The following is a 27,396-nucleotide window of genomic DNA, read 5'->3' as shown; positions in this document are numbered from 1 at the left end:
CTGCCCATCTGCCCCTGTCCGTTTGCTGTAACATCTGCTAGTAAAAGCTGTCTCACTTTCAAAGGCTCTCCACATCAACTCCTACCATCATTTATCTCACTGTATCAGAGTTTATGTTTATATAGAACATAATTCTTGCTATTCTTTAGTGCAGTAGGAGCTCCTAAGTCATCTCTAGTATCCAGCCCAGTACCTAAGGTAAAACAAGTTCAACCACTATTTGGTGACTAGATGGTTAGATAAATAAATGAATGAATGTGCTATGATACTAAAAAAAAAAAAAAAAAAAGACCACATTCAAAATTAATTTGGAACTGGAAAAAATAATGAGAGTATAATTAAGAAAATATTGTGTCCACACTCAAAGAACACCATAAAACTTTTTCATGTGTGAGTTGCATGCTGTCACGTAGCTAAGTGAAAAGTGAAAACTAATAGAGAAGCTTAGCCTTCTAGCCAAAGACCCCAGACAATGTAAGTAGAACATCTGATCATCCGGGTCAAGAATATAATTGTTCAACTTCTTAAATGTAAACAATAGATAATGAGTTAGGTCCTGTAGAAAATGACATAAACATGAGTTTATAAATACAGAGAGCTTTAGTTTAGTTTTCATCCAAAGAAATCTTTGTTAGGAGGCACCTGCGTGGCACAGTCAGTTAAAAGCGCCCAACTCTTGGTCTCAGCTCAGGTCATGATCTCAGGGTCCTGGGATCGAGCCCCGCATCAGGCTCCACACTCAGTGCAGAGTCTGCTTGGGATTCTCTCTCCCTCTCCCTCTGCCCCTCCCCCCGCAAACAAACAAATAAATCTTTAAAAAAAAAAAAAAAGACTTTGTGCTAGTTTGTCATTATTCAAATTCATAATCACTGTGAATCTTTAAGGAATCTATGACACCAAAAAATGGCAATTATTTCACAAAGTCAATTTCATCAAAATACTACCTGAGTTTTTTTTCTTTTCTTCTTTCCTTTTTTTGTCACTGTATTTTTCTTCACCATCTGTTTCACTGAATAACATTTCAGGTGTCTAAAACAGGAAGAGCATGTCTTCAAACCTCAACTCAATAGCAAAAAGTTTAAATAAATCCAATATCAAAGGTTAAAAATAAAAAGAACACTTTTCTTCTAGATTTCTTACCAGAGTAAGAGAAATAATGAATATATCCATCTTCAGAATTTTTAGAATTCTAATATTCTAGAGTATTTCCTAGACAAGATTTTTGACACACATCAACCATTAATTGATTGCAAATTACTGACAACACCTCACTTGAAAAATGATTAGACCATATGAAATGAAGGAGATCACAGATCACAGTTTGGATTGAATTAGAAAATAATCACAAATGCCACTGAAAATCACACAATAAGAAAAATGAAAAGCTTTATTTGGCATCAGGGCATAAAGGGATAGTAAGGGTTCTGAGGTTTCCTGAATAAGAAGAAACGAAAAGTAAATGAAAAGAATTCCACAATTGGTAATTAACAGTTTTATAATTGATAATCTCAAAAACTGTTGTTGAGCTACCACTAGGATTTTGCCACTATCACAAATAAGATCAAGTTTCATAAACAGATCATTATTATAAGGGAAAGTATGATAATCTAATAAGAGTACTCATTTAAAATATACAAAAAAAAAAAAAAAAAAAAAAAAACAGAAGTAAAATATTCTTAGTTTCCTGGGAAGAAAATTAAAGTAGCAGAACACGGACATTTTTGCAACAGGAAGCCCAAGGTGTCCAGGTATGCGGGTCAAAGTCTCACTTTCTGAATCTCCCAGACTAAACAAAATGTCACACAAAAGACCCCTTTACTGACGAAGAATTTGAAAGTGCCATGGTTCGTGACCAGAGAATACTGTTTTTCCCTCAAACATCTTCACTGATTTCTGCCAAAACCCTGGAGCCTCTGGGAGAATATTTCAAATTTATCCTTTCAAATAAACTGAAATTTTTTTCTTAGGAAACTTGCTTTCTTTAAAATAGTCTATCCCTTATGTGAATTAGCTTGATTGTGTAAACATCGCACAAGATATACATATGTCCAAACATCACACTGTACACATTAAGTATAGACAACTTTTATTTATCAGTTTGTGTATCTCAATAAAGCTGGCTGACAAAACAACACCCTCCATCTGCAAAGCGTTCCTGGCTGGATGGGCCCACGCTCCCCTTCACCTCCATTCTCCCCCTCAGAGATAAAAATGCGTATTAACTCTATTAATTCCGATTAATACCTTCACCTCTCAATTCCTTCAACTCCTGTCCTTCTGGTGTCTTCTCCACCACCTTTTCCTCAGCTAATCACGCCCTACCTGCCATGGTCAGACCCTGAGACCGCGTCACTAACAAGAACTGAAATCATTCCATCATGTCACCTGCAAATATCCCAGGCAGCCGCAGCCCATTCCCTTCGTAGGGCCAATAAGCCTCATGCTCCACTAAGACCTGCGATCTATGAATTTGAAAATCGCCACACTGTCGTTCACCATCTTCCTTATCATGAGCTCGCAACTCCCTCAGCCCTCACTGACTCGGCTGTACTCGAGTAACAAAGCCCCAGTCCTGGCCAAGTGCAAGTGAGCACTCGCTGCAGGTGTGCCCTTGCGAGGGCACAGTGACTGAGGGAAACACACAGCACGCTGACGGCCTCCGCTCAACTCTCCCATCGCCAGCTCATGCCAACCCTATGCCACCCAGCCCTCATACCCCTTCTCCTCAGCCTTCCCCTCTTTCCGCGTATCTTCTTACATCCCTTCAGGACCCCACAAACTCTCCCCTCGGCTTTTCTCTCAGCTCATCACCTTGCTGTCTCTGAGAAAACAGAAACAATAGGAAGCCTGTCCACCACTCCCTGGTACCACACCTGCCCGCTTACCTGGAGCTGGGCCCCTGCGCCCTGCTTGCTTTGCTGCAGAGGCCAGTCCCTAGTCCTCTCATTTGTGCACCAGGCCGTGACATGGCTGCACAATGTTCCCCTGCCTTTCATATGTTCTTACTTCCTTGTTTGCATTCCCGACGGCATACAAACGTGTAATAGTATGTCCTACCTTAAAACTTCAAAAAAAAGTATTATTTTTACCTACTTCCTTCCACACGGATCCATTTCTCTGTTCCACTTTACAACAAAACCCCTCACAAGAGGTGACCACATTCACTCTCTCCAATCTCCTTCTCACTGTTTCTGGAGCACGTTCCAGTTGGCAGCCGCTAACTCAAAACTGCTTTCTTAGCCTCACGCTGGCCTCCCTGCTGCCAGAGCCGACAGTCAGCTCACAGGCCCCGTCCACCTGCCTGCGCCACGGCCCTGAAATGCAGTCTTTGCTTGTCTTCACACTCTGCCGGTTTCCCTCCCATTTCCCCACAGCAGCTCCTTCTCAGTATCCTTTGCGGATCCCTCATCTTCACGTCAACCTTTTCATGTTGAACAAGAGCCCAAGACTTCAGTCCTTGACGGTCACTCTCTGGTAGTCAACGCTCATTCCTTGGTGGCATCATTCATTCTCAGAGCTGTAAATACCACCCATACCCTGACAATTCCCTGTGTTTTATCCTGGATGCCTGACCCTTCTTTCCCCTGAACTCCAGACCCCTACACCCCGATGCCTTCTGCGTCCTGCAGCTCGGAGGTCTGACGTCTCGTCAAGAACACATCTACAACTGCAAGCCTCACATCCTCCCCTGCAAGTGCTCTTCTCGGTCCCCGTTCCCCGTGGACGGGTACTCCACCCTTCCAGGGACTTCAGCCAACATCCTTGGCTGTATCCTTCCAGCCTCACCTCCTTTTACATCTTAGTACAATCTGTCAGCAAATTCGGTTATTTCTACAGTAAAACGTGTTCAGAATCCAGCCACTTCCCACCACCTCTCCTCCTCCATCCCTAGTGCACACCATCCTTCTCTCTCACCGACTCCTGCAACAGCTTTGTAACTAATTCTACCCTTGCCTTTGAGAGTCTATTCCCAGCACAGAAGCCAAAGTAATCCCGCTGAAACATTAGAATGGTGTGTCAAAAGCCTCCGAAGCCTCCCTCACCTGTTTCCAGGAAAAGCTAAACTCCGCAGCGTGGCTCACAAAGCCCCACCCTAACTGCTCTCCTCTTACTTCCCTGACGCCACACCCCCAACTGCTCTCCCTCTGAGTCACTCTAACCGCTGACTGGGCTTCCGGCTGACTCTCAGAGTCACCAGGCAAGCTGTCAGCTCAGGGTCTCCCTGAAGAAGACATTCCCCCCCGCGACCCCCCAAAACCTTGTAAACTCCATGAGGGCAGGGACTTTCATCTGCTTTTTCTTTGCTATAACCCCAACAGATAGAACAGTGGCACATATTAGAGACCCGATAATTACTTCTTAATGAAGCCTCTCGTTCACGTGGCCTCTTAAGACTGGAATAATTTTCCTGTCCTTTATCTACTTCCTGGAATCTAACTAAAATATCACCTCATCTGTAAAACTTTAACTCTCATCTCAAATTACAGTCCTCCCTCTGACTCATGATAGGCAATAGTCCGTACTTCTTTACACAAAAATGAAGACATGAATGATCGAGAATATAAATATTATTCAAAGAAATAATCCTGAAAAATATTATTTATCAAACAAAACAATGGCAGAGGCTTCCAGTTAAGATGGTTCAATGAATTCACACTTCAAACACATCCCTCTCCCAACACTTAGCACCACAATGATAGATATTTTTTAAGATTTAATTTTTTTAATTCAAAAAAATGGCTAAAATTATTGCTACGATGTTTTTATCATAGGCTAGCTAACAACATGAATAAAATTTTTAAAGTACAATAAGTACCTCTGTAGTCCTTAAGCACATGAAGTTGTACACTCAACTAAAATGTCATATAAGAGCATAAAGAAAAGAGAGAGGTTTTCAAACATGTATAATCAGTGCCACCATTAAGGTAATATAATAACAAACACCAAAGCAAAGTCAGGAAAATCTGTAACTTCAAAAAGAAAATATGCTGTCTTTCATTTCCATACTTAAATGTTAAACTTACTTTCCTCATGCTGCTATCTGACCAACCCTCCATCCGCAACACCTGGCATTTCTTATGCAAAGCTGGATTACTCTCACAGTTTATTATGAAGTTTAAATTTGCAGAATCCATTATCAAGACAATATGCAAGTTTTGTTGAATTCCTAAAAAAATATAAGAAAATTATCATGGAAATTACAACAATAATAATTGGGGAAATCTATATATGGTCTGCTTTTATGAGTTTAAAATTTTCTAAAATGAAATGGTAGGAGCCATTAAGCAATATTACAGTTATGATTTTTATTTTTGTTCAGAAATACTTGTGTGTGTGTGTGTGTGTGTGCGCGCGCGCACGCGTGTGCGTGCATGCTAAGAGAAAAGATCCAGAAGGAATTCAGGAGGAAGGCAAGTGTCCATATACCAGATTGCTGTTTTGTATGTTACTTTTCAAATGTGAAACTGGATTCTACTTTACAATTTTTCTTTCAAGGATTTTGATTTCAGTATTCACAAGCAAATTGATCTCCAATTTTCTTTTAGGAGAAATATATTTTTCCTGTTTCACCAATGTTATTTTCCCTTCATGAAAGGGAGTTTGGAAAGTTTGCGTCATTATCCATGTTCTGAAACTGTTTTGAATAGCACTGGGATGATCGGTTTCCCAGAGGCCTGGTAGAGTTTCCTTGTGAACTGGAAGGAGAGGGAGGGGACGGTAGCTCTTTAACCAGTTTCTCTGTTTCAATAACAAATGTTCTTTTAGGGAAAGAAAGGAGCTAAGTGTAGTAGTGATGTCTGGTATTATTAGTGCCTTGTAACGACTTCTTCAATGTGAGATATCCGCAGTGCACATAAAACCGCTTCTGTGATCAGAAAGCTGCTGAGCTAGAAAAAACTAGAGAGTCTGGCAAAATCTAACCAGTTCAATAATTTTCTAAGATAGGAAGTTCTGAACACTAGTTTTACCACACAGAAACAAAAGCAGTGAAGTAAATATTCCAAGGAACATGAAAACACTTTCATCTTCCCCTTCTGCTAAAATTTTGCTAACATGCTTTTACTACAGGTTGGCTTTTCTAAAAGCACCGTAAAAAAGAAAAAAGTATAAATTACCAAATAGACCCAAGATTTAAGACACCTTTGCAACCTAATTAGAAAATATGGCAAATTAAATGGTACTTATTTCACATGAACCAGAGTTTGAATTGATGAATTCAATACAGTCACTTACTATATGTAAAGTAATTGACGACTGGTCCGAAAAAACCATCCTGCGAAGCCTCATCCTGAGGGGCAACAGCAAAGGCTCTAATTCTTCCTGGGTATAGAGTCCAGGAACTTCACCTACGGGACACAGCACTTCTCATGAATTTTAGCTGCATTACCCCAGTTGAAACACACTTAACATCCACAACACTTGTTCTATTTTTGTATCAGTCTGCTCTTATTCAGGCTGTTTCCAAAAATACATAACCCTATCACCTCTCTATTACTCACAAATCTCCCTCTGTTGCCTTCATTCGATAAAACTCAAACTCCTGGGCAAGCCGTTCAAGACAGTGGACCATCTAGCTGTCCACCTATCCTTGCGGGTTCTTCTCCACCCCTCCCATATGAGACCTTGTATTCTAGCCTCAGTGAACGTCTTTGTGTCCCATAAATATAATGACATACTCCCTCTTCCTGGAATTTATATGCACAGTCTTCCTCTGGCCTTTACCTTCCCCCCAAATTACCATGTGTCCTAGGAGACACTGCTGTGCTGACTTCCCAGGTGCCGGGGAGAGCACCCCTTCTCTCTCCCACATCTAAACATGTCGCTGTTCAGCATGTATCACATCACAGAACCATGAATGAAGTATTTTCCTTTCCTGCTCAATTAGATTCTGAATTCCCAAAGGTCAAATATTTGATCATGTTTAATATCAACCTTAGACCATCCTTAGCAAAGTATCTGGAACATAAACATTTATTAGATGAATGAATGAATGAATGAACCTGTAGTAGAAATCAGAACTAGTCCAGGGCCTGTTACAAGGCAACAGAATGATGAAAGGCAATTCACACTGGATTAAGACCACAAGCATTGATAGGGGCACTGAACTAGGTCTTATTCACAACTACGAGTCCAGTATTTAGAACTGGGCCTGGCACATAACAGGTGTTTAATAAACATTTATTAAGCCAATATATTTAAAGTTTGCAAAAAACAGTAAGATTAAGCAAAAACCCTTTTGCTATGCATCCAAGGCAGTGCATTCACACAGGGCCCATCACAGCCTCATCCCTACCTTCCCTCAGGCCCAACTCAGAGGTGCCAGACCACATCTCGTCTGCCAAGCTTGTACATACCCAAACACATGCACACACAAATCTGCTCTATGTCTTTCCATTTCAGCCATAACAAGACACTTTTTTTTTTTTTTTAAGATTTTCATTTATTTATTTATTTGACAAAGAGAGACACAGTGAGAGAGGGAACACAAGCAGGGGGAGTGGGAGAGGGAGAAGCAGGCTTCCCGCCGAGCAGGGAGCCCGATGCGGGGCTCGATCCCAGGACACTGGGATCATGACCCGAGCCGAAGGCAGACGCTTAACGACTGAGCCACCCAGGCGCCCCAACAAGACACTTTCGATTCCTTAAATGTAGCAAAGAAACCTAGCTCTACATACATACTATCCACTACAGCAAATAAGAATTTGAAATAGAAAAAAGAGACAAAGGCCTGTTTTCTCTGAAAGCATTTTTCAAATACTTTTTTGCTAAAAATGGTAAAACTTAACTTACGATTTTTGCAGTTACAACTTGATAATAAAGACCAATTTATCTTAAGGTAAAAAGGTAAAAACAATAATTACTGCATTAATGCTTATGTGGATGTTTGCTTTCACAAACAAAACAAAACGAAAATCCTAGCACAAAGCTGTCTCTCTGCTTGACTAGGTTCAGCCATAAGGAACAGGCCTCCACCTAGTGACGACTGAAGCAATATGCAGGGACACACACCGTACACATGGACAGGAGTGGTCCTGTGAGCAGGCCCCAAGCCCCAGCAGCCCCACTCCAGCACCTGCCTCGGCAGGACTTGGGCCAGAGACTGGCCTGCTGACTGCCTAACCAGCATCCCGGCCTGCAGTCACGTGAACATGAAATGTAGACACTTCCCATTCTAAATCACACGTGTTCCTCGACCAGAGCTGTAACATTCTGAAGAGAAGACTATTTCATTTCAGAGCCCACCTAACATGACACAAAACAAGCATTTACTAAACACGGGGTCTGACAGGCGCATCACGGAAACTAGCTTTTAACAAGGTTTATTTTGTACTTAAATAACAAAACAATCTTGGTCCAAGTTTAAAACTAAGCTACCTCTTACCAATTCTAACAGTGACGACTCATAAAGAGATTCGAATAAATGTCACAAATTCTTCAGAAAAGGAAGACATATAGGAAATTGCAGGTATCCTCTCGAGAAAACCATGAAAACAGGTGACTCAAGAGACAACAAGAGCATACTGCGATCTTGGAAACATGGACCTCAGATACTGAGAATATATCTGTATTTACATATCTGTGTTAAGGCCATGATTCAGCCATTCCACTAACGATGGACAGTGAGGTTCCATCACATTTTTATTATGAATTATACTATGCATTTCCCTGCATACTAAATCTATTATTTCTGTAGGTGAAATTCCTACACGTAATAGAGCTTCTATATTAAAGGGTATGGCACATTTTTTTTTAAACAACACTGGCTGATAACTTTCCCAAAAGACTGTAACAGATAATGGTCCCACCAAAAGCATATGGGAGGGACAGTTTTTCAGGACATTCACCAACATTAATCATTTTGGGGGAACGCCTGGGTGGCTCAGTCAGTCAAGCATCTGCCTTCGGCTCAGGTCATGATCCCAGGGTCCTGGGGTTGAGCCCCATGTCGGGCTCCCTGATCATCGGGAAGCCTGCTTGTCTCCCTCTCCCTCTGCCACTCCCCCTGCTTGTGCTCTCTCTCCCCCTCTCAAATAAATAAATAAAATCTTTAAAAAATAATAATAATAATCATGCTTATGTAATCCTTCAATCTCCTGATTTTATAAAAATGGGCTTTCTCAATTCTCCAGCTCCAAGCATGTTTAACCGCAGGACCCCTGAGTAAAACCCATACCACACATGCTCTGAAACACAATTTTACACAAAGTAACATTATTACCTTTCTTTTCTTTGAATAGAAATCATTCACGTGCCTGAAGACAAAAGGCTATTGATCATCTCCAGAAACGCAGGATGCACGAACTGGTAATCCTCGAGAAGCAGAACCACCTGCTGGGCTTCAATCCCTGCAAGATGCAGCACCTGCGCGGAAAGTGACAACACAGGTCTTCGCACCCATTACAGGTGTGGGGCCCAGTTAAAACCTGCCATTCTTCACGCAAATAATGTCTTTCTTTTCTCCTTTTTCTCTCTTTCTTTCTTTGTAATCAAAATTAAAAATCAAACGTCAGCCATATAGTTTGGAAGGTAAATCCAGTCCATGAACAAACAGTTGGGGAAATGTTAATATGATTTCACAGCTAAGACAGACGATCATTTCTAAATACACCCACCTGTGTCCTATATAAATTCTGTCCTTTTATCTTCCAGGTCCACCTATAGCCTCTCTGTACATAAAAATATAATTTTCTAATAACCATGGGGAAAACCATCATTCATATTAAAGACTATGACGTATATCAGAGACATAATGGTCTCTGAAGGCTTTTAGAATAACAAGTAATTGTGATTTAAAACCAAATAAAGCAAAGGATTTGAGTAACTCACGTGTTTGAGATCATTTTTGAACTGCTTCAGTTCATAGGCTCTGGAAATCTTTGGAGAAAACAGCACGGCTCCATGCATATGGCTGACCAGGGAAGTAATGGTCCGCTGGCCGACGCCACTCCGCCCTGCCAGGAGGAGGGAGCCTCCAGGGAAGCTCAGCACCCTGTCGATCCGAGACACATACTCCAGCACTTCTTGGAAAAGTAAAATATCCAAATTCTGGTTATCTCGTCCATAATGAATGAGGCCCTTTTAAAAAACCACAACGAATATTTTATCATTAATATATGCCCCATTACATAACAAAAATGTTATCTAGAGTAAAGCTTATACTTCTGATGCACTCTGGAAAAGGGGCTAAGTGGCAGTGTGTCATCTTACACTCCACAGTCTACCAGCAATCCAGCTCTTCTACGAAAAACCTTGTGTGATACCAAACACGTTCAAGAGCTCACGGTCATCAGACACCTGCAGGGCACTGCTGATACGGCGGGTAAAACGTAGGGAGACACAACAGCTTAATTACAAAAACTTTAAAAACTCTCAAATTTTACGAGTTGTTTCAACTCAGATCAGTGTGTGCACACCATAAAACCTAATCTTGTGAATTCTTGTAGGTACGCACTGCAGGGGAATGAACCCAAAGCCCTCGCGCGGGCTGCCCCACCAGCAACTGTGTGTCAGCGTGAGGGACACCAGATGTTGCAGCCTTAACAACTTCCAACAGACCCAGACTCTGTAGCGTCCATCCCACGCACAGCACCAGCTTTTCTGGATATAAAATCCACACTCACTTCCAAAGCAAATCATCATACATATAACACTGTTTCTCCTTCTTTATTGTCTAATTTCACAAAGAAGAAAGAACAAAACACGTCTCTAGGAGAGTGCGCCTCAGTTTCAGTGAACCAGCGGTATCAACAACCACCTGGGAGCCCTGGAGAAATGTGGAATGAAACTTGGTCAGTCTGGGACCCAGGAGGTGGCGTATTTCCTGGTTCTCAAAGGGATTCTAATGCTCGCTGAACTTGGACACCACTGGTCTAGGATGATTTTCCAGTTAATATTAAACCTCATTAGTAATTCCAACACCAGATACACTCTGCCGACATGTACCTTGGCCACCTCGCCCATACCTGTGTGAGTACGGGAGCACTTAGTCAGATCTACCACAACAGACTACACTCCACAAGAACCAGCTCGGTCTATCGTATAATCTTTGTCTGCCTCGGAAAGCTTACAACAAATATTTCTCAAATGACTACAATCACAACCAAATCCCAATTCAAACTCATGATTCAGATTATACCTTTCTCTTTTTTTTAAAGATTTATTTATTTGAGAGAGCGTGCACACACGTGAAATCACACACGTGCGCACGTGCGAAGGGGGAGGGGACGAGGGGAGTCAGAGGGAGAAGCAGACTCCGCACCGAGAAGGGAGCCCGACGCGGGACTCGATCCCGGGACCCTGAGCCAAAGGCAGACACCCAGGCGCCCCAAAGTTATACCTTTCTAATAACATCCTTGAGATCCGCGGAATTCAGTTTTCCGAGTGGTTTTCCATGGGGCGGCAACGGCTGTCCTGGGGCCACCCTTGTTCCTGCGTTGTGTCGGGCTCCCCATGTAACATAGAAACTGTCTGCAGAAATGAAAGGTATTTTTGGTTTTATATGTGTATTGGTAATGGCAGCACCAGGAAATACACTGTTCGTTACATTATTTTTCAGTTAGTCCTCCAAATAAGACCATCCCCAGAAACGTGAAAGTATGTCACAGTGTGCCTGGTGAGCCAACAAAGACCTTATGCTGCCATGTCAAACTGTCCCTGAAGAGTAGCTGACGGGCCCCGCTCCAGCCCGACCCCCGCCTCTCTCCTCAAATGAAGGGTCCTCCTCCGAATGCTCCTCACTACTCTCCCTTGTGCTTTCTCCCTACTTCCCTCCCCTTCTCCACAATTTCCGTATAGAATTGGCAACTAAAACAAACTCAAAACTCTCCTTGAGAAAGAACACAGATTTATAAATACCATCAAGAGCCCTAAGTCTAAAATAAAGGAAAAAGTAACTGAATTTTAGTTAGAAAACAAAAACCGCACCACTTCCCTTATATTTATCTCCAGCAGCATCCTGTGACCACACAAGGAAAATCTGCTGACTGTTCTGCTGAACCTTTCCGTCCTGATCGTTTGGGAAAGCACACTCCATAAAGTGCCCTCCCTCTCACGTGCTCCGCTCAAAGGCAGTTTGAGCTCCCTGGACCAGCTTCTTCACGTTCTTCTCCTTTCCCTCATCACTGCTTGTCCTATACTACCCTCTCTCTGCAGAAATCTCTACAATCAAACTCTTCCTTGGGAAGAATGCTGCCATAACCGCCAAGTCCACATCCCCGTCGCAGTCACTACCCCCGTCGTGACCTGGTGTGCTTTGGAAGCTTTTTCCTTAGATCTGTAGGACCATACTCAACAAGGCACAACCACCAGCCCTCTCCGTTCTCTGCGTATCCCTTCTACTCTTATTTTCCCTGGGATCTAAATTCAGTCCATTATTCTTTAATCCTAAACGCTCCCCTTGAATTATTTAACCTTATTCTGTGGATTAAATTATCAACTACTGATATACCAAAACCCAGTCACCTATTGGCAAGTCTCCCGAGCTCTAGTCTGGTCCCATACTTCCAATTGCTTAACAGACATGTAATGAACATACAATGTTCATCATTAAACACCTGTGTTTAAGCCCCGCACTTCCTGTTAGAGAGAAGTAGTTAAGACAGACAAGACTGCTCCCCTCACAGAGCTGATAAACTTCACGCACGTCCCCAAAAGACACTCCAAGAGCCTGCAAACATTGAAACACGTAGACAACTGAACTCACTGTCTTCCCACGTCATCAGGTGTCATCACCTCAGCTACAGCACGGCCTCCCGGCTTGTGTCCTGCGATATGTCTCTGGCCGTCCAGTACGTCCTCACTAGCTGTCCCGGAGGAGTACACGGAAGAACTGCACAGCGCCATACCGCTCCCATGGGGCCGGGAAAAACAGCCAAACCCATCGAGGCCCCCAGACCTGGCTCCACTGACTGCGTGATTCTCCTTCACTGCCCCGCGCTGTGCACACCAGCTTCCTCACGCCTCACGCCTCTGAACCTATGCAGAGTCTTCCCCCTCGCCACACAGTACAGTCATTCTTTAACATGATCTGACTCTCTGTGTCGCTCAAAAAATTTTAAATCTTAGTTGTTCATCTAACAAAATATGTACAAAACTTATGTGCTGAAAACTACACAACACTGATGAAAGAAAGCAAAGAATATCTAAATAAATGGACAGGCATATCATGTTCACAGACTGGAGGACTCAACATAATGAAGATGTCAATTCTCCCCAAAACCAATATACAGAGTTAATGCAATTTCCATCCAAAGCTTAGCAACATTACTTATAGATAAGATTATTCTAAAATATGTAGAGAAAGGGAAAGGAACTTAAATAGTGAAAACAACTGTAAAAAAGAAGACAGCAGGAGAAGTCAGTCTACCCAATTTCAAGATTTCTAAAGTAATGAAAACAGGTGGTGCTGGTGGGAGGACAGACATGTGATTGATGGAGAACCAAGAGATATGTTCACACACCTATTCTGACAAAGTGCAAAGCAGCTCGAGGAAGAAAAGTTCCCTTTTCAAAAAACAGTGCTGGAGCAAGTGGTCATCCGTCGGCAAAGAAGGTGACCCGAGGCCTCACTCCATACAGACATTAACTCACAGTGGACCACTGACTTAAAACATAAAACCATAAAACTTTTCAGAAAAAAACACAGGAGAAAATCTCTAAGAACTAGGACCAAACAGAGTTCTTAAACTTGACACCAAAAGATCCTGAAAAAAAAAAATTACTAAGTTGTACTTGATAAAATTAAAATATTTAGCTGTGGGAGAGAAAAGGATGGAAAGACAAGCAAAAGAGCGGGGGAGTATGTTTGCAAACCTCATATTTAACAAAAAAAAAAAAAAACTAATATCCATAATACATAAAGAACTCTCAAAACTCATTAATAAAAAAAGATAAACCATCCAATTAGAAAATGAGCAAGTCACAGAAAGAGATACCTCACTTCAAAGGATTCACAGACAGCACTGAGCACATGAAAGATGCTCAAGCTCATTTGCTGTTGGCCGAATGCAAATTAAAGCCACAGTGATATACCCACACGCACTTACCGAGGGGCTAAAATACAACAGCGTGACAAAAGCAAAGGCAAGTGTGCGGAGCAACTAGATTACTCACATATTGCTGACAGGAGTGTAAAATGATATAGTCATTCTGGAAAAGAGCAGGGCGGTGTGTTTTACAAACCAAGCACAAGAGCACCATACATCCCTGCAACTGCACTCCTGAGCATTTATCCCAGAAAAACAAAAGTGCATGTTCACACAAACATCTCTACAGGAAATGCTTATAGCAGCTTTCCTCCTAATAGTCAAAACCAGAAAATAACCCAGATGCCCTTCAACAGGTAAATGGTTCAAGAAATGGTAGTACATCTGAATACCCACTCGTCAATAGAAAGGAACAAAGTACTGAGACTCACAGCAACCTGTGTGTCTCCAGAGAATTAATGAGTGAAAATAAGATTCTTGAAATGGCAAATTAAATACAGAACAGCCTGGCGGTTTCCAGAGGCATGGACATGGCTACAGCAGGGCAGCAGAATAGATATTCTGAGTATTAACTGTATCAATGTCAATACCCTGGTTGTGATGCTCTACCATAATTTTGCCACATGTTACCATCAAGAGAAACCAAGTAAAAGCTACACATACTCTGTATGAATTCTTACAATTGTATGTTAATGTACAATTATCACAAAATAAAAAATTCATTTTTTTATTTCAAGGTTTCAAAGTAACTCCCTCAAAAAAAATTAACCCTTCTACACACTACTATCTAACATTTATCCCAAATATATTCAGAAAAGTTATATTAATTGTAAAACACTTCATGTTCTATTATAATTATCAGTTTAAGCATCTACTTGCACAAATTTCGTGGCATCTAAACACACTAACAATAGTTATCACTGTAAGTGAGGGCTTTCATATCTGTATCTGCCCCTGGATTACACGTTTCTTGAGCACAAGAATGTTATCTAGCTTATTTCCAAGTCTTCCAAGATTACATTTTTCTTAACAAATTAATATTATTCCACTATGTGAAAATACTGTTTGCCCAGATACGACATTTATCAAGCCTGTATTTTTAAAAAATGCAACCTTTCCTTGAAAAGTAAAACGGTGAGGGGGAAAAAAGCATTTATTATTTATTGAGTCCTACAAAGGAGACCCTGAAAGATAACAAATTCTAGAGAATTCAGATACCCAAGGAGACACTGCTACTGTCTAATGCCCAAAGAACATGCTACTTTCTTTGCAAGAAGAGATACCATTCAGGCAACTCTCAGTCTGAGAAAGATGGTGCCATTTAAGAAACGCAACCTGCCCACACTAAGCAAGGAGAGCTACAGGTCACACTAACAAAGCCTCACTGAGAATGAGCCAACTCTTGAGCTGCGACCAGGGCTCTCTCTCAGCATTTCATCCTGCCCCGGCTTCTCCAACTCATTTCCTGATTCTGAAACTCAAGCCGCACCTCGAAAATCTCTCTGCCAATCTCCACATCTTCCTCATCTTCAAAATCCCCTTCGGCCTATGCAATTATGGCCGTGGGGCAATATCGAATCTGGCAGTACACAGAATGTGCAACATGAAGTATTTGTGAAGCCTAGCTTTACAGTCTAACCGAACAGAAACTCATTGTATAGCTTGAAAGCGGTTAAGAAATACTTCCATGATATGGTCCTGTATCAAAGGTCCTTTCGCCATGACGGTTTTCAGATCACACGCACTACTCCCACAGCAGTTTGCAAAACGCAAGCTGGTTGTTAAGTGATAACAGTTGCAAATGCAACTGAGCTGCTTTGAGTGAGTGGAGCTACGCTTTATTTATCCTAACTGTGGGTGAAGCTGTAGACAAGAGTACATAAGAAGTTCTGTGCTGATGACATGATTTACTTTTAAGCAAAAGTTAATTATAATCAAATATGGATTTTCCCAATGATCTTTAAGTCTCATACACATACAGCTTTAAATAAAACCTTTATTAATAAAAATTCCTCAGGAAACCTAATTTTGAATTGCAGATATAAAATACTATGGCTTGAATCCAAGAAAACAACTATTGTCACAATATTTTATTTATATTTAGAAATCTAGCAAAAGGAAAAAACGGCCCCTTACATTAAGACTACCCAAACGTCTTATTTACACAGAAATACGAAATCATGCTATTAGCAAGAAAAGTAAGTTTACAATTCTTATAACATTTATATATTACATAAACTCCATAACTATATTACCTGCCATTTGTCTAATATATCTGAGCCCCAATCTCCTTGAAACACAGACATTAAAATGCTATCAAATAAATGTGAAGTTCCTTGGCACCAACAATTCTGTCACGAAATAAGCGCCGTGCTTCATAAGCTACGATTTCTAATACATACTAGTGGGTGATTTGAGGATCCTAAAAAAGACAACATTTTCTTTAGTTGTAATAAAATTCAAATGACTTGCAGGTGGTCTATCTCAACATAATACTAGAAAGAAATAGAGAATAAAAATCTGCAACCGTCAGGTTGGCGTCAGATAAATATAAGGAATGGGAAAAAAGGTAAAATTCAATGTGTTATTGATAAGTTTTGATTATTTAAAGAATATATTAAGCATCATTATCTCTAGTTGTTCAATAAAAATACTAATTCCAAAATGCATATTAAACATCACTAACAATTTTATTTTTCCCCAAATCAAATTTTACCAGCAACAATCATAAACAGTTTAGCACACACACACACACACACACACACACACACACACATGCACGCACGCTCATGCGTACACACACAGATACACTGTGGCATTCCAAAGAAAGAAAAGCAATTTGAAATCATAAAAGTAAAACTTACCTCCTTCTAAATCGTATCTTAATAAGCCAAGAACCCACTGGGTAAGGATGCAAGGAGTAAAGAAATAGTGACTATGATCATCAACTGTAAATTTGGCCCGCACCTGGAAAAGAAAATAAAGTCAACTGTTTTCTCAATACATAATATATATTTTATTTATAATGTATTTCCAAATATATAATGCTATAAATTTTTCAGTCACCACACTCACAGGAATGCCCAGTTTCTACTAGTGAGTAGAAACTGTATTTTATTAGAACTGATTTCCTTAGTTACCTCATACATTATATTTTACCCATTTAAAAACATTCTCTAAGAGGGGTTATTCATAGGCTTCAACAAACTGCCAAACGTTGTCCAAGAAAAAATAAAAGGTTAAAAAGTCCTGCTGAGCAAAGGAACTCAAGGAAGGTGAAGCTAAGCTTTCCACACAGCGGTTGCAATTCCAAGGCGCTCCCCGGTCCGGGACAGACATGTTTGCTAATGGCAGGAGCCAGAGAGCTGTCTCTGTTCAAACAGTCACCGATCCAGGAAGGATCAAAGTGTGACTCCTGATGCATGACCCGTGAGAGCCTGTGCCTTCCTCCTCATGGACAGGAACCACTGCTCTCGTTCCGGCCTTGATCACTGAGCTTCCGAATTCATTCAGAAAGTAATCAATGCTTTCTAACTTCTCTTGCCCCACGTCTACTCCAACACTGCCAAAAGCATCTTCCACAAACACTTCCCTAACTTTCGCAAGCTGTCCCCTTTACCTCAGAAGATCTTCTTTCATCTCCAGCCACTTTGGGAATTTCTATTAATTGTTCAAAACTCACATCACATTTCGGGGCGCCTAGGGGGCTCAGTCAGTTGATTTCTTGATTTTGGCTCAGGTCGTGATCTCAGGGTTGTGAGACTGAGGCCCGAGTTGGGCTCTGTGCTGAGCGTGGAGTCGGCTTCAGATCCTCTCTCCCTCCACCCCTCCCCCCACCACGGTGCACACTCTAATAAATAAATACATCTTTCAAACAAAGTCAGGTCACATTTCACCTCCTCTTAACAACTACCACAGCAGAGTCACTTCCTTCCTCTTCCACAGTATTTGTAACTTGTGCCTACTGTCACAGTTCCACTACTCATCAGGCTGTGGTAATAATGTATTTACGGGACCAAGTTCCTGACTGGTCTGTAAGCTTCCAGAAAACAGACTCAGGCCTCTCTGCATCCCTAGGACCAGCACTAGAAAAGAAGGTATTGAATGAATGTCTTCTGTGCCCTTTACTGCCTGTTTTCAAGCCCCGTCCCGCTTCACCAAGGAAGGAACTGGAAGCATTTCCTCCCAGGCAACAAGAAAGAAGAAACCTCAAAGACCACTCCCTGGTTTGAAGTCTCCAAGACAGAAGCTGATCGAAGTCAGGAGAAAGATCCAGTTTTGGAAAGAAGAGGAACATTCTGAATACACTAAATTTTAGCTGAAAACGGAAAAACCATCCAGCATTAATTCATTCATTCCATATTCACTGAGTGTCTATTAGAGCATCTGCACTCAGAGAGCTCACTCTCTGGTAGAAAAGCCTAATCAACAAGACGAAAAGAAAGCCGCAGTGTCAACACAGGTCAGCGTTAAAGGTAGTCCCTCTGGGAGTGAAACCAAGAAACGCAACAATTACAGTATAAATGAGTAAGTACACACCTGTTCATACACTTGGACCATAGATCCCGCTAAGAGGTAGATTTTTGATGAAGAGCCCCAAACAGAGTGATTCTTCAGATTTTTATGGAGAACCGGTTCCAAATATGCTCCATAAATTGTCTGTAATTGCTCTCTTTCTGGGTAACTGAAAGAAGGCACATAAGAAAATAGCTGAAAATACAATGTTCTAGATTATTACATTAATGTTCATTTGTAGCAGTTTTCCAGCTGCGCTGCCCTGAGGTTCAGATACCCCCCCACTTTACCCAGGGACTAAAGCCAGGCTCTAGGTCCCTATTCTGACCCCTACTTATCTGCTCTCAAATACTGAGGGACCTAATAGAAGTTTCCAGTGAAATTACTTAAAAACATAACTGTTTGGAAATCACTGATTTTTAGAAAGGACCAAAAGGTAAATTTTGCTTCAGAAAAATTATTTTCAGTATAGCCGACCCATAAAGCAGTAATCAACTCAGAACTGTAAAAGTAGAATACAACAGATGAAATCAACCTGTTTCTCTCAAAGCTAAATCTATTTCAATACAGCTTAATTGGTAGCTATAACATTTCTGAAAGTACAATTTAATAGATGGGTGCAATGAGCATGAAAGCATCAAAACAAGATTGTTTAAGGCAAAACGGAACAGAGGACAAGCTCCATATCCATAAAATTTACAAGTTCTTGCAACAATTATGGACCGTGGAGATGGATGCATGCATCAGGATTAATGCTGTCACCCACACACCTGACCTGACTCCACCTTGTGCCTGTTTACATTATGTTTATTTATCTTCATAAAATTTGATAGTATTTTTGTTTTAGGAAACCCATATTAAAATCTAAAATCCATCATTCAGATTCCTGATACTGACATTTTAGAACAGAGATGATATAAAACATTTTGGGTTTTATTTCTAATATTTAAGAAGCACTGATTAATGCCTTTATCACCCTGAATTACTGCCTAAAGTTTAGAAAAGACAGGGAAAAAAATAACAGAACTCAAGTTTAACTATTTTTATATTCTTCATTTTAAAAAATTATCATTAATGGATGCCTTTAATAAAATTCAAATACAGAAGGCGTCTCCCCAAATTTAAAAAAAAAAAAAAATTTACGAACACTATGATACATACTCCACAGCACAAAGACGAACAATGGAGGTAAACCTGGTGGTCAGCTCATGTCTTCCCAGTCTTCCTCTGGCTGATATAGAAGCCACAATCTGAATATTTTCTAAACTAACCCATTCCAAATTTTCATCATAAAATCCTTGATATGTCAGTACCTTTTTGAAAATAAATGTATTTTAAATGTTTTAGGCTTAGGATTTTCTAATATTTTTGCATAAAATTCAATTTTTTCCAAATGCAATCATCCTCCTCTACCTAACTCAAAAACTTAAGATTGAAATATACTTTAAATTCTTATAACACTGAAAAATAATACTCTTCAAGACTCTACGTTCAATTAATGTTAGCTGAATTATGCTCATTTTTAAAGTGCTTTTCTCTCTAATAAACATTAAAATCCAGATGACAAATAAATCTACCAGCTATTAGGGAAAAAAAAGTGGAAGAAACCAGGAAAAATATAAGGAAACTATTTTGGTTTTCTTTATAAATATTTTATCATATTCTACAGTTCCATAGTAAAGCTAAGTTTGAACCCATATAAACATAATAAACTCTAATTTAGAAAGCAGGGTTTCTAATGTGAAGCAAACCACATATATAACGCCTTCCACACTGACAGAATGTATGGTCTCTGACCTTCGCCTTTACTTGGGCTAAGAGGGAGAGTACTGAGCTAAGGAAGCCCATAAAGGGCCAGGACCAAGGACATGTACCTGCTCTCTGAAGAATGCATCCCTAGAAAAATGAAACAGAAATCTCCCCAAATCCCACATCATCCCCAGCTCCTGCTTTCCCTCTGTTTTAGAAATAAAGGACAGGAAGTAAGTATAGGTGAAGGTTGTTCTTACTCTTCCTGTCATACATCATCCTGCTGTAATGCTAACTTCTATAGGGAAGAACGTCAAAGAAGGGTGCCTTGTGGGGGCACCTGGCTGGCTCAGTCAGTAAAGCGAGCGACTCTGGATCTCGGGGTCGTGAGTTCGAGCCCCATGCTAGGTGTAGAGATTACTTAAAAATAAAATCTCTTAAAAAAAAAAAAAAAAAAAAAAAGAAAAGGCAGGAAGAAAGTAGCCCTGGAACCAGATTACTACAAGCTTTGGGAGTTTAATGTCCACAACACATGCTGGATAAAACTGACCCTGAGAAGGAAAGCAGATTTTCTAACCCTTTCCCATTACATCCTAACACTTCAAGGAGTAAGACTCACCTGTTGCAGGAAAGCAACCAAAGTGCTAGTGCCCCATTTGTCAAGCTTGGGCAAGTTGATATCTTTCAAGTACAGAACAAGTCTCTCGCAGTCCTTCGGTCTGTACACGCGACCTGTGTTAGTACTGATCACCATGCAGGTCTGGCTCAGCTTCTGCAGGAGATGCCGGGACGTTGTCTGGGCACTACAGTGAACTACAGCAATCTGAGTGGACCGGAGCTGGGAAAAGGCATACCTTAGCAGCAGCCTACAAGAGATGGAGGACATTGGACTTTGAAAATACAACCAATTAAACACTGTGTATAGTCAATATAAAATTTCTATTTTATAAATATTTCAGTTTCTAAATTATGTAATATAATGTTTAAGGGGAAAATGGTAAACATGGATATGGCTTAACAAGTAGCTTTCTAATATTTACAATATAAAAAAATAAATTCATATTTGAAGGCATTCTTGGGACTCACTGAACAAAAAAAAAAATCAAAGTTTACAGAAATAATTTAACCTGATCAAGTACATATAAAAGATACCGTTTCCTCACAGTTGAAGGAAAGATTTTAAGATATTAAGTACTCAGGGGCGCCTGGGTGGCTCAGTTGGTTAAGCGACTGCCTTCAGCTCAGGTCATGATCCTGGAGTCCCGGGATCGAGTCCCGCATCGGGCTCCCTGCTCAGCAGGGAGTCTGCTTCTCCCTCTGACCTTACCCCCTCTCATGTACTCTCTCTCTCTCCCTCATTCTCTCTCTCAAATAAATAAATAAAATCTTAAAAAAAAAAGATATTAAGTACTCAAAGTTAAACAAATATTTACTATGATTTTACAGAATTTTTAAATTACTACTAAAAATGTGAAACTAATAATCATGTCTCCTTTATTTCCAGATCCTACATTCAGTAGGCACTAAAAGTAGGCTGAATGACACTGAAATAAAAGTTATTTTTCAATAGAGAGCTAACTTCAAGATGCAATTTTTATAACTAAAGCAGGTAATAATTTGTGAGCGTATCTAAGGTATTCAGTTTTTGTTGGGATTGTATGCATGTATTTTCTCAGACTGTTCTCTTTCCATCAGAAAACACATAAGCTGGCAGGAAAAAAGGACATATTCTTCTCTATAATTCTCTACAGTCATATCATTTTTACAAGTAGTGACAATGGGAAGAGTCCTTCATGAAAACGTAAGTGCTACTTTAAGCAAAAGAAAGGTAAGAGAGCTGTTAAATTACTTTAAAAGAAGAAAGGAATACAAATCCACACTATGTACCTCAATCAACAATCTTCTGCTCTTACCCTTTGCCACATCCTTCTGGTCCTACAAGAAGAAAGGGCTGTTTAGTATCAGAACTTAACCATGGTTTGAAATAATCCAGCTGTCGCTGCATGTCAGGAGTCTGAACGACGGGGAGAGTCTGGCCATTCCTGAAATCATCGGCCGTCAAGTTTTCTGGCTTCTTCAGCACGTAAGATGCTAATCGTCCTCTACTCGGGTCGTAGTAAGTATCCATTGGTTTGTGAGGGTCTGGAGGAGATTCTCGTGCCCAGTTAAAAACCTGCAGAGGAAGAAGTTGTGATAGGTTATCACATACTCCAAACAAGAGTGTATGAAATTTTATTTTTCTTCTTTAAATTTTTTGTTATGTTAATCACCATACATTGCATCATTAGTTTTTGATGTAGTGTTCCATGATTCATTGTTTGTGCATAACACCCAGTGCTCCACGCAGAACGTGCCCTCTTTAATACCCATCACCAGGCTAACCCATTCCCCCACCCCCCTCCCCTCTACAACCCTCGGTTTGTTTCTCCATCATCTCTCGTGGTTCTTCAAAGTCCATGTCCCAAAGTCAATCATCTTAGTTGAAAGAAAATTCTCCTGTGCTAAACCTACCACCAAATATCTTTTATAATTAAAGCAACATGCTATGTCAAATATTATTCTCTAAATGATAATTCAAGTAAATAAATAAAAGTCTTCTAGTTTGCACATACACCAAGGTATAAATGCATTCAACTTATTTAAAGGAGTTTGAATGAACGCTGAACCACCGATTTCTCAGCGTAGGAACCTAGTCCCGCCCATTTTGGTGGTTCTAGCTCTGCTCTCAAGCTGCTCTTCTTCTAACACTGAAAACGTGCTACCTGCACAGACATAAATCAGAGTTCACCCGACGCTAACCTTTAATACCTTGCCTCCAAACTGTAGCATGAGAAGTCTGCTCCAAAGCAGCATACAATCTGGGATCGAGTGGTAAAATGAGAAGCATTTGGCAATAAGGACACAGAACGGCCACGGGAAGGGGAGGAGCACAGAGAAGTAGTAAATGATGGCACCGAAGAAGAAACAGATGATGCAAATGCAGAAACACGATGTTGGAGCCAACCCAGAGAAATGCATGTTCAATGTTTTCAACAAAAGCCGAGAGGATGATATCCCTTAAGTATACGATTCAGTTTTATAAACAACTTGACTGAAATATACCCTTACATTTATTAAAGAAAATGTTGATAATGATTAATCCATCCTAGCATTCCTAACTGCTAAAACTGTTCTGGTTAAATAAATGATTAAAAATATGTATTATTCTGGGGCGCCTGGGTGGCTCAGTCAGTTAAGCGTCTGCCTTCAGCTCAGGTCATGGTCCCGGGGTCCTGGGATCGAGCCCCGCATCAGGCTCCCTGCTCAGCGGGGAGCCTGCTTCTCCCTCTCCCACTCCCCCTGCTTGTGTTCCTGCTCTTGCTGTGTCTGTCAAGTAAATAAATAAAATCTTTAAAAAAAAGTATAATTCTAAAATTAAAAATGAATAATTATATATATTCATGTGGCTAATTAGTTTCAAAAATGTCTAACAAAAGATATGGTCCATACTATAGCCTATTAAACATTTTATAAAATTTTAATATCATAAAACACCATAAACTTGTTCAAAGGAAAAAATAAGTACACATATTCAAACGCATAACTCTTCCATTGAAAGCATTAATTTCAAAATTAAAAGGTTCTATACCTTACAATTACAAATCACGATTTTGGCAATTAAGAGTCCATGAAAATTAAAGAAAAATCTTGACTGAATATAGATTTTAAATGTGCACCACCTCTTTGGTGAGTTCCAGACGTGATTTCATGTTCAGATTTCCGCCAAGTCCCCGTATGAGATTAATAATAAATTGGTTATGATTTTGGCATCCACGTAGATGTGACAGACCGTTCATCACAGTCCCAACCAAACTTGTTTCAACCACATAGTCATTCTGTTGATTAAAATCCATTGTACAGACAAAAAACAAACATTAATTGGTAAACACAGAAACATACAGATTTACACTCACATATCTTTTCAAGTATGATCGTTAAATGCAACCCTCTGCTAAAGATGTAGAAAGTTTTCATTTCATCCAGTTTACATGTATAAACTTTGAAAATAAAGTGATCATAAAAATACAATTGTGCATTTCTAGCAGTAAGTGCTAGAGTCCTTAAGTAGATGTGTTTACTTCCTAAACTTGAAGAAAATAAAAGAAAAAGTACATCACTGAGCACTGATCTAAAAAGAACAGTCCCCCATTTCCTCCTGCTGATAAAAAGGAAACTAGAGGACACTGGACAAGTATGGCTGCTAAAAGCAGACTTAACACAAAAAACCATGTGGAGCTGGCTCTCTACGCACAATTTAAAATGAAACCTGTGGGTTGCAATGGTGTAGATGATTTCGATCTGTGGGCCTCTGGAACCCGTGCACAAACTGCTGGGGGGTTAAAAGGGAAAAAGGTTCTCATCCACTCAATCTCTAAGTATTTACAGAGAACCATTTATGCATCAGTCACATGTCCCTGTGGTGCTTAGTATGGGGGAAAAAAAAGGTGAACTAAACAGAAACTTCCACTTGTGTAACTCCAGTCTCATAGCGGAGACGGTCAACAAGTCCCAGTAAAAGCTCCAGAGAAGCGAAGCCTGGGTGGCTCAGATGGTTTAGCGTCTGCCTTCGGCTCATGTCATGATCCCAGGGTCCTGGGATCGAGTCCCGCATTGGGCTCCCTGCTCCGTGGGGAGCCTGCTTCTCCCTCTGTCCGCCGCTCTCTATCTCTGAGTCTCAAATGAATTAAAAAAAAAAAAAAAAAAGCTCCAGAGAAGGAGAAGAGAGTGCTCTCAGAATAACGCAGATGGAGAGCCCGTCTCTTTGAAAACAGCGACAGTTAAGCCAGCATCTGAAGGGTGACATCTTTCTGGCATGCAGAGAACACAGAATAGGCAAAGGTAAGCCACTGGGGTGGTTCAGAAATGCAGAGAGGGAGGCAAGGGCCAGAGTATGCAGAATTGCGTAGGCCGTGGTAAGGACTGTAACATTTATCTTCACTACTTTTAAAGTGTTTTTAAGAGAGTAAAATGATCCAATTTACATATTTTTAAAAATCACTCTGCATAAAAAAAAATATTTTTAGAGGGTTGGAGAAATGGGAGAAAGAGCAGGAAAAAAGGAGGAGATGAACAGAAATCCAGCTGTTTGGGTCATGCTAAGAGTTCCAGGCTTTAAAGGCAAGATAAAGGAAACCCTCGCATTTTCTTCTACATTGTCTAATTTGCTAAAATGATACAAGAAGGCAAAGCTCCAGTTATAAATAAAATCAGCATGTGGTTACAGTAACCATTATGGTATATTTCTCAGAATCTGAACACAGTGAACAAAGTACAAAATAAGAAGGAAGGAAGCATCAATACATTAAAAAAATGTCAAATAATCACAGGGACCTGACCTCAAAACAGAATCAGTTTATTTTCTAACTGATTATATCCACTCTATGGCTTGATCATCTTATCCCGTCCTCATGCCTACACTCAGAAACCCCTGTATATCAATATATCCCACCCAGTGTTATATTTCTCTTTCTAACAAAAACAGCATCCACGCAGATGACCTCAAGGAACCTGTCCTGGAGTGCCTTGCTAGCTCTGCATATTTCATGTTCCTGAAATCCCCACATATCCACTGAAAAGGAGCGAGGCCAGAGGCAGCAGGTATTTACTAAAGCACATACATGCTCATTCATGCATGTCTCAGCACCACACCTGGGTCTGTAGATACACTACAGCTTGGTCCTTGCCCTCAAGGTGCTTCGAGCTGAATGCATGCAGTTATACCAGAAAGAAGAAGACAGCTCGTCAGGCTGGAGGGAGTGCTTCGTCCCCTGAGGCCTCCAGGGAACCTCTGTCATTCACACCCCACTCCTCACCAATCCCTGTCCCACCATCTCTCATCCTTACAGTCAGGAAAGGAAAAAGGTAAGAAAACTGAAGGGAGATCTCCATTTCTTGGTAAATCTTATTCAATCCCCAAGTAGCAACCACTAAATCCAGTTCAGATTAGCAATCAGATGCTTCCAAAAAGTACTTCCACTGCTATTTATTTCCTCTACTTTTCTATGTTCACATTTCTCAGAAAAGCAATGACACAAAAACCGGAAATAGCTGAAAAATTGTGTAGAACCTGTAAAAGTCCTCCCTGTCTCTGTGCATGTGAAACTGCTATTCAGGGATTCAAATTCAAAATCAAGTGTGATCACCTTTTTAAACTCTCCTGGAAGACAGCAATACTCTCTTCATCTGATTTTGATGATCTTTTCACACCTCATTTTTCTCCATTAGGCAAACCCTCCCAAGGAAGGAGTCTGTCCTGCCTTGTCTAGTGATATGCTTGATACGTATGTTAGATATGCAATAATGTCGGCACAAGCAGTTCTTAATAATATTGTAAATAACTCGCCATCCCTCTTCTACTTTAGTATTACCTTGACGTTGTTTTTAGCACGAAATACAAGCAAATACAAGCAGGCATTTACTGACAGTGAAATGTGACAGTAACATCATTTTGCTAGTAAACAATGGGAGATTCCACTATTCAAGATTTTTAGGTAAGCAGTGCAGGATATTGTAGGTGAGAGAACTGAAGTGTTTTAAGACACCATAAAGAAAGTTAAGCCAAGACAAAGAGCGGGATAGCAGGGAAGACACCTACTTCTCACTCTGCCCCCAGATTCTGGCTGAGATCCACTAGAAGGCAGCTATCTCTAAGCAACACTCTTAATCACTGTACTTCTGGCCTAAATGATTAATTATGAAATATTATGGCTAACTTACCTGCTTCAGAACCCACTGTAAAGCCTTTTCAAAGTAATCTCCAATCCAGTTTTCAAGATTATTCCTATAATTAGGAGGCTGATTCTTCAACCAAGATTTTATCAGAGAATTAACATCTGTCTCTTCATCACTGAAACAGATTAATAAGCATGGAAGAAATTACGTAGGGAGATACTGTTAGGGGTGCCTAGATGGCTCAGTCAGGGAAGCGTCTGCCTTTGGCTCAGGTCATGATCCCAGGGTGCTGGGCTCAAGCCCCGTGTCTGAGCCCCACGTCCTTTGGGCTCACTGCTCAGCGAGGAGCCTTCTCCTCCCTCTGCCCCTCCCCCTCTGCTCCTTCTCAGTCTCCAGCTTTCTCTCTCTCAAATAAATGAATAAAATCTTAAAAAAA

At 40.5% G+C, this 27,396-nt stretch overlaps 1 protein-coding gene and 1 long non-coding RNA gene across 3 annotated transcripts in view; one reads left to right on the top strand and one right to left on the bottom strand.

The window, feature by feature from the left end:
• LOC148162022 (cytoplasmic dynein 2 heavy chain 1-like) overlaps positions 1-27,396 on the bottom strand; it is a 111,287-nt gene that overhangs the window by 21,515 nt on the left and 62,376 nt on the right. Inside the window, 17 exon segments of the mRNA XM_088020463.1 lie at positions 945-1,029; positions 5,025-5,167; positions 6,235-6,291; positions 6,294-6,347; positions 9,255-9,363; positions 9,829-10,077; positions 11,339-11,477; positions 16,248-16,312; positions 16,315-16,387; positions 16,389-16,407; positions 16,850-16,952; positions 18,525-18,669; positions 19,662-19,813; positions 20,869-21,115; positions 22,163-22,422; positions 23,969-24,124; positions 27,006-27,135. Of these exon segments, the coding sequence (XP_087876589.1) occupies positions 945-1,029; positions 5,025-5,167; positions 6,235-6,291; positions 6,294-6,347; positions 9,255-9,363; positions 9,829-10,077; positions 11,339-11,477; positions 16,248-16,312; positions 16,315-16,387; positions 16,389-16,407; positions 16,850-16,952; positions 18,525-18,669; positions 19,662-19,813; positions 20,869-21,115; positions 22,163-22,422; positions 23,969-24,124; positions 27,006-27,135 (2,186 nt within the window).
• On the top strand, positions 17,980-23,649 carry LOC114211399 (uncharacterized). 2 transcript variants are annotated; one of them, XR_015767228.1, is made up of 4 exons: positions 17,980-18,512; positions 21,754-21,858; positions 21,945-22,365; positions 23,076-23,649. It is a non-coding gene; the product is annotated as an uncharacterized LOC114211399 (long non-coding RNA). The 2 variants fall into 2 exon arrangements; XR_003609756.2 differs by having other exon boundaries at positions 21,945-23,649.

Source organism: Eumetopias jubatus, unplaced genomic scaffold (genome assembly GCF_037043125.1).
Source record: "Eumetopias jubatus isolate StellerSeaLion01/CBP00866 unplaced genomic scaffold, mEumJub1_p1.0 scaffold_27, whole genome shotgun sequence".
Taxonomy (NCBI): Eukaryota; Metazoa; Chordata; class Mammalia; order Carnivora; family Otariidae; genus Eumetopias; species Eumetopias jubatus.
This window is presented reverse-complemented; position numbering and strand designations above follow the sequence as displayed.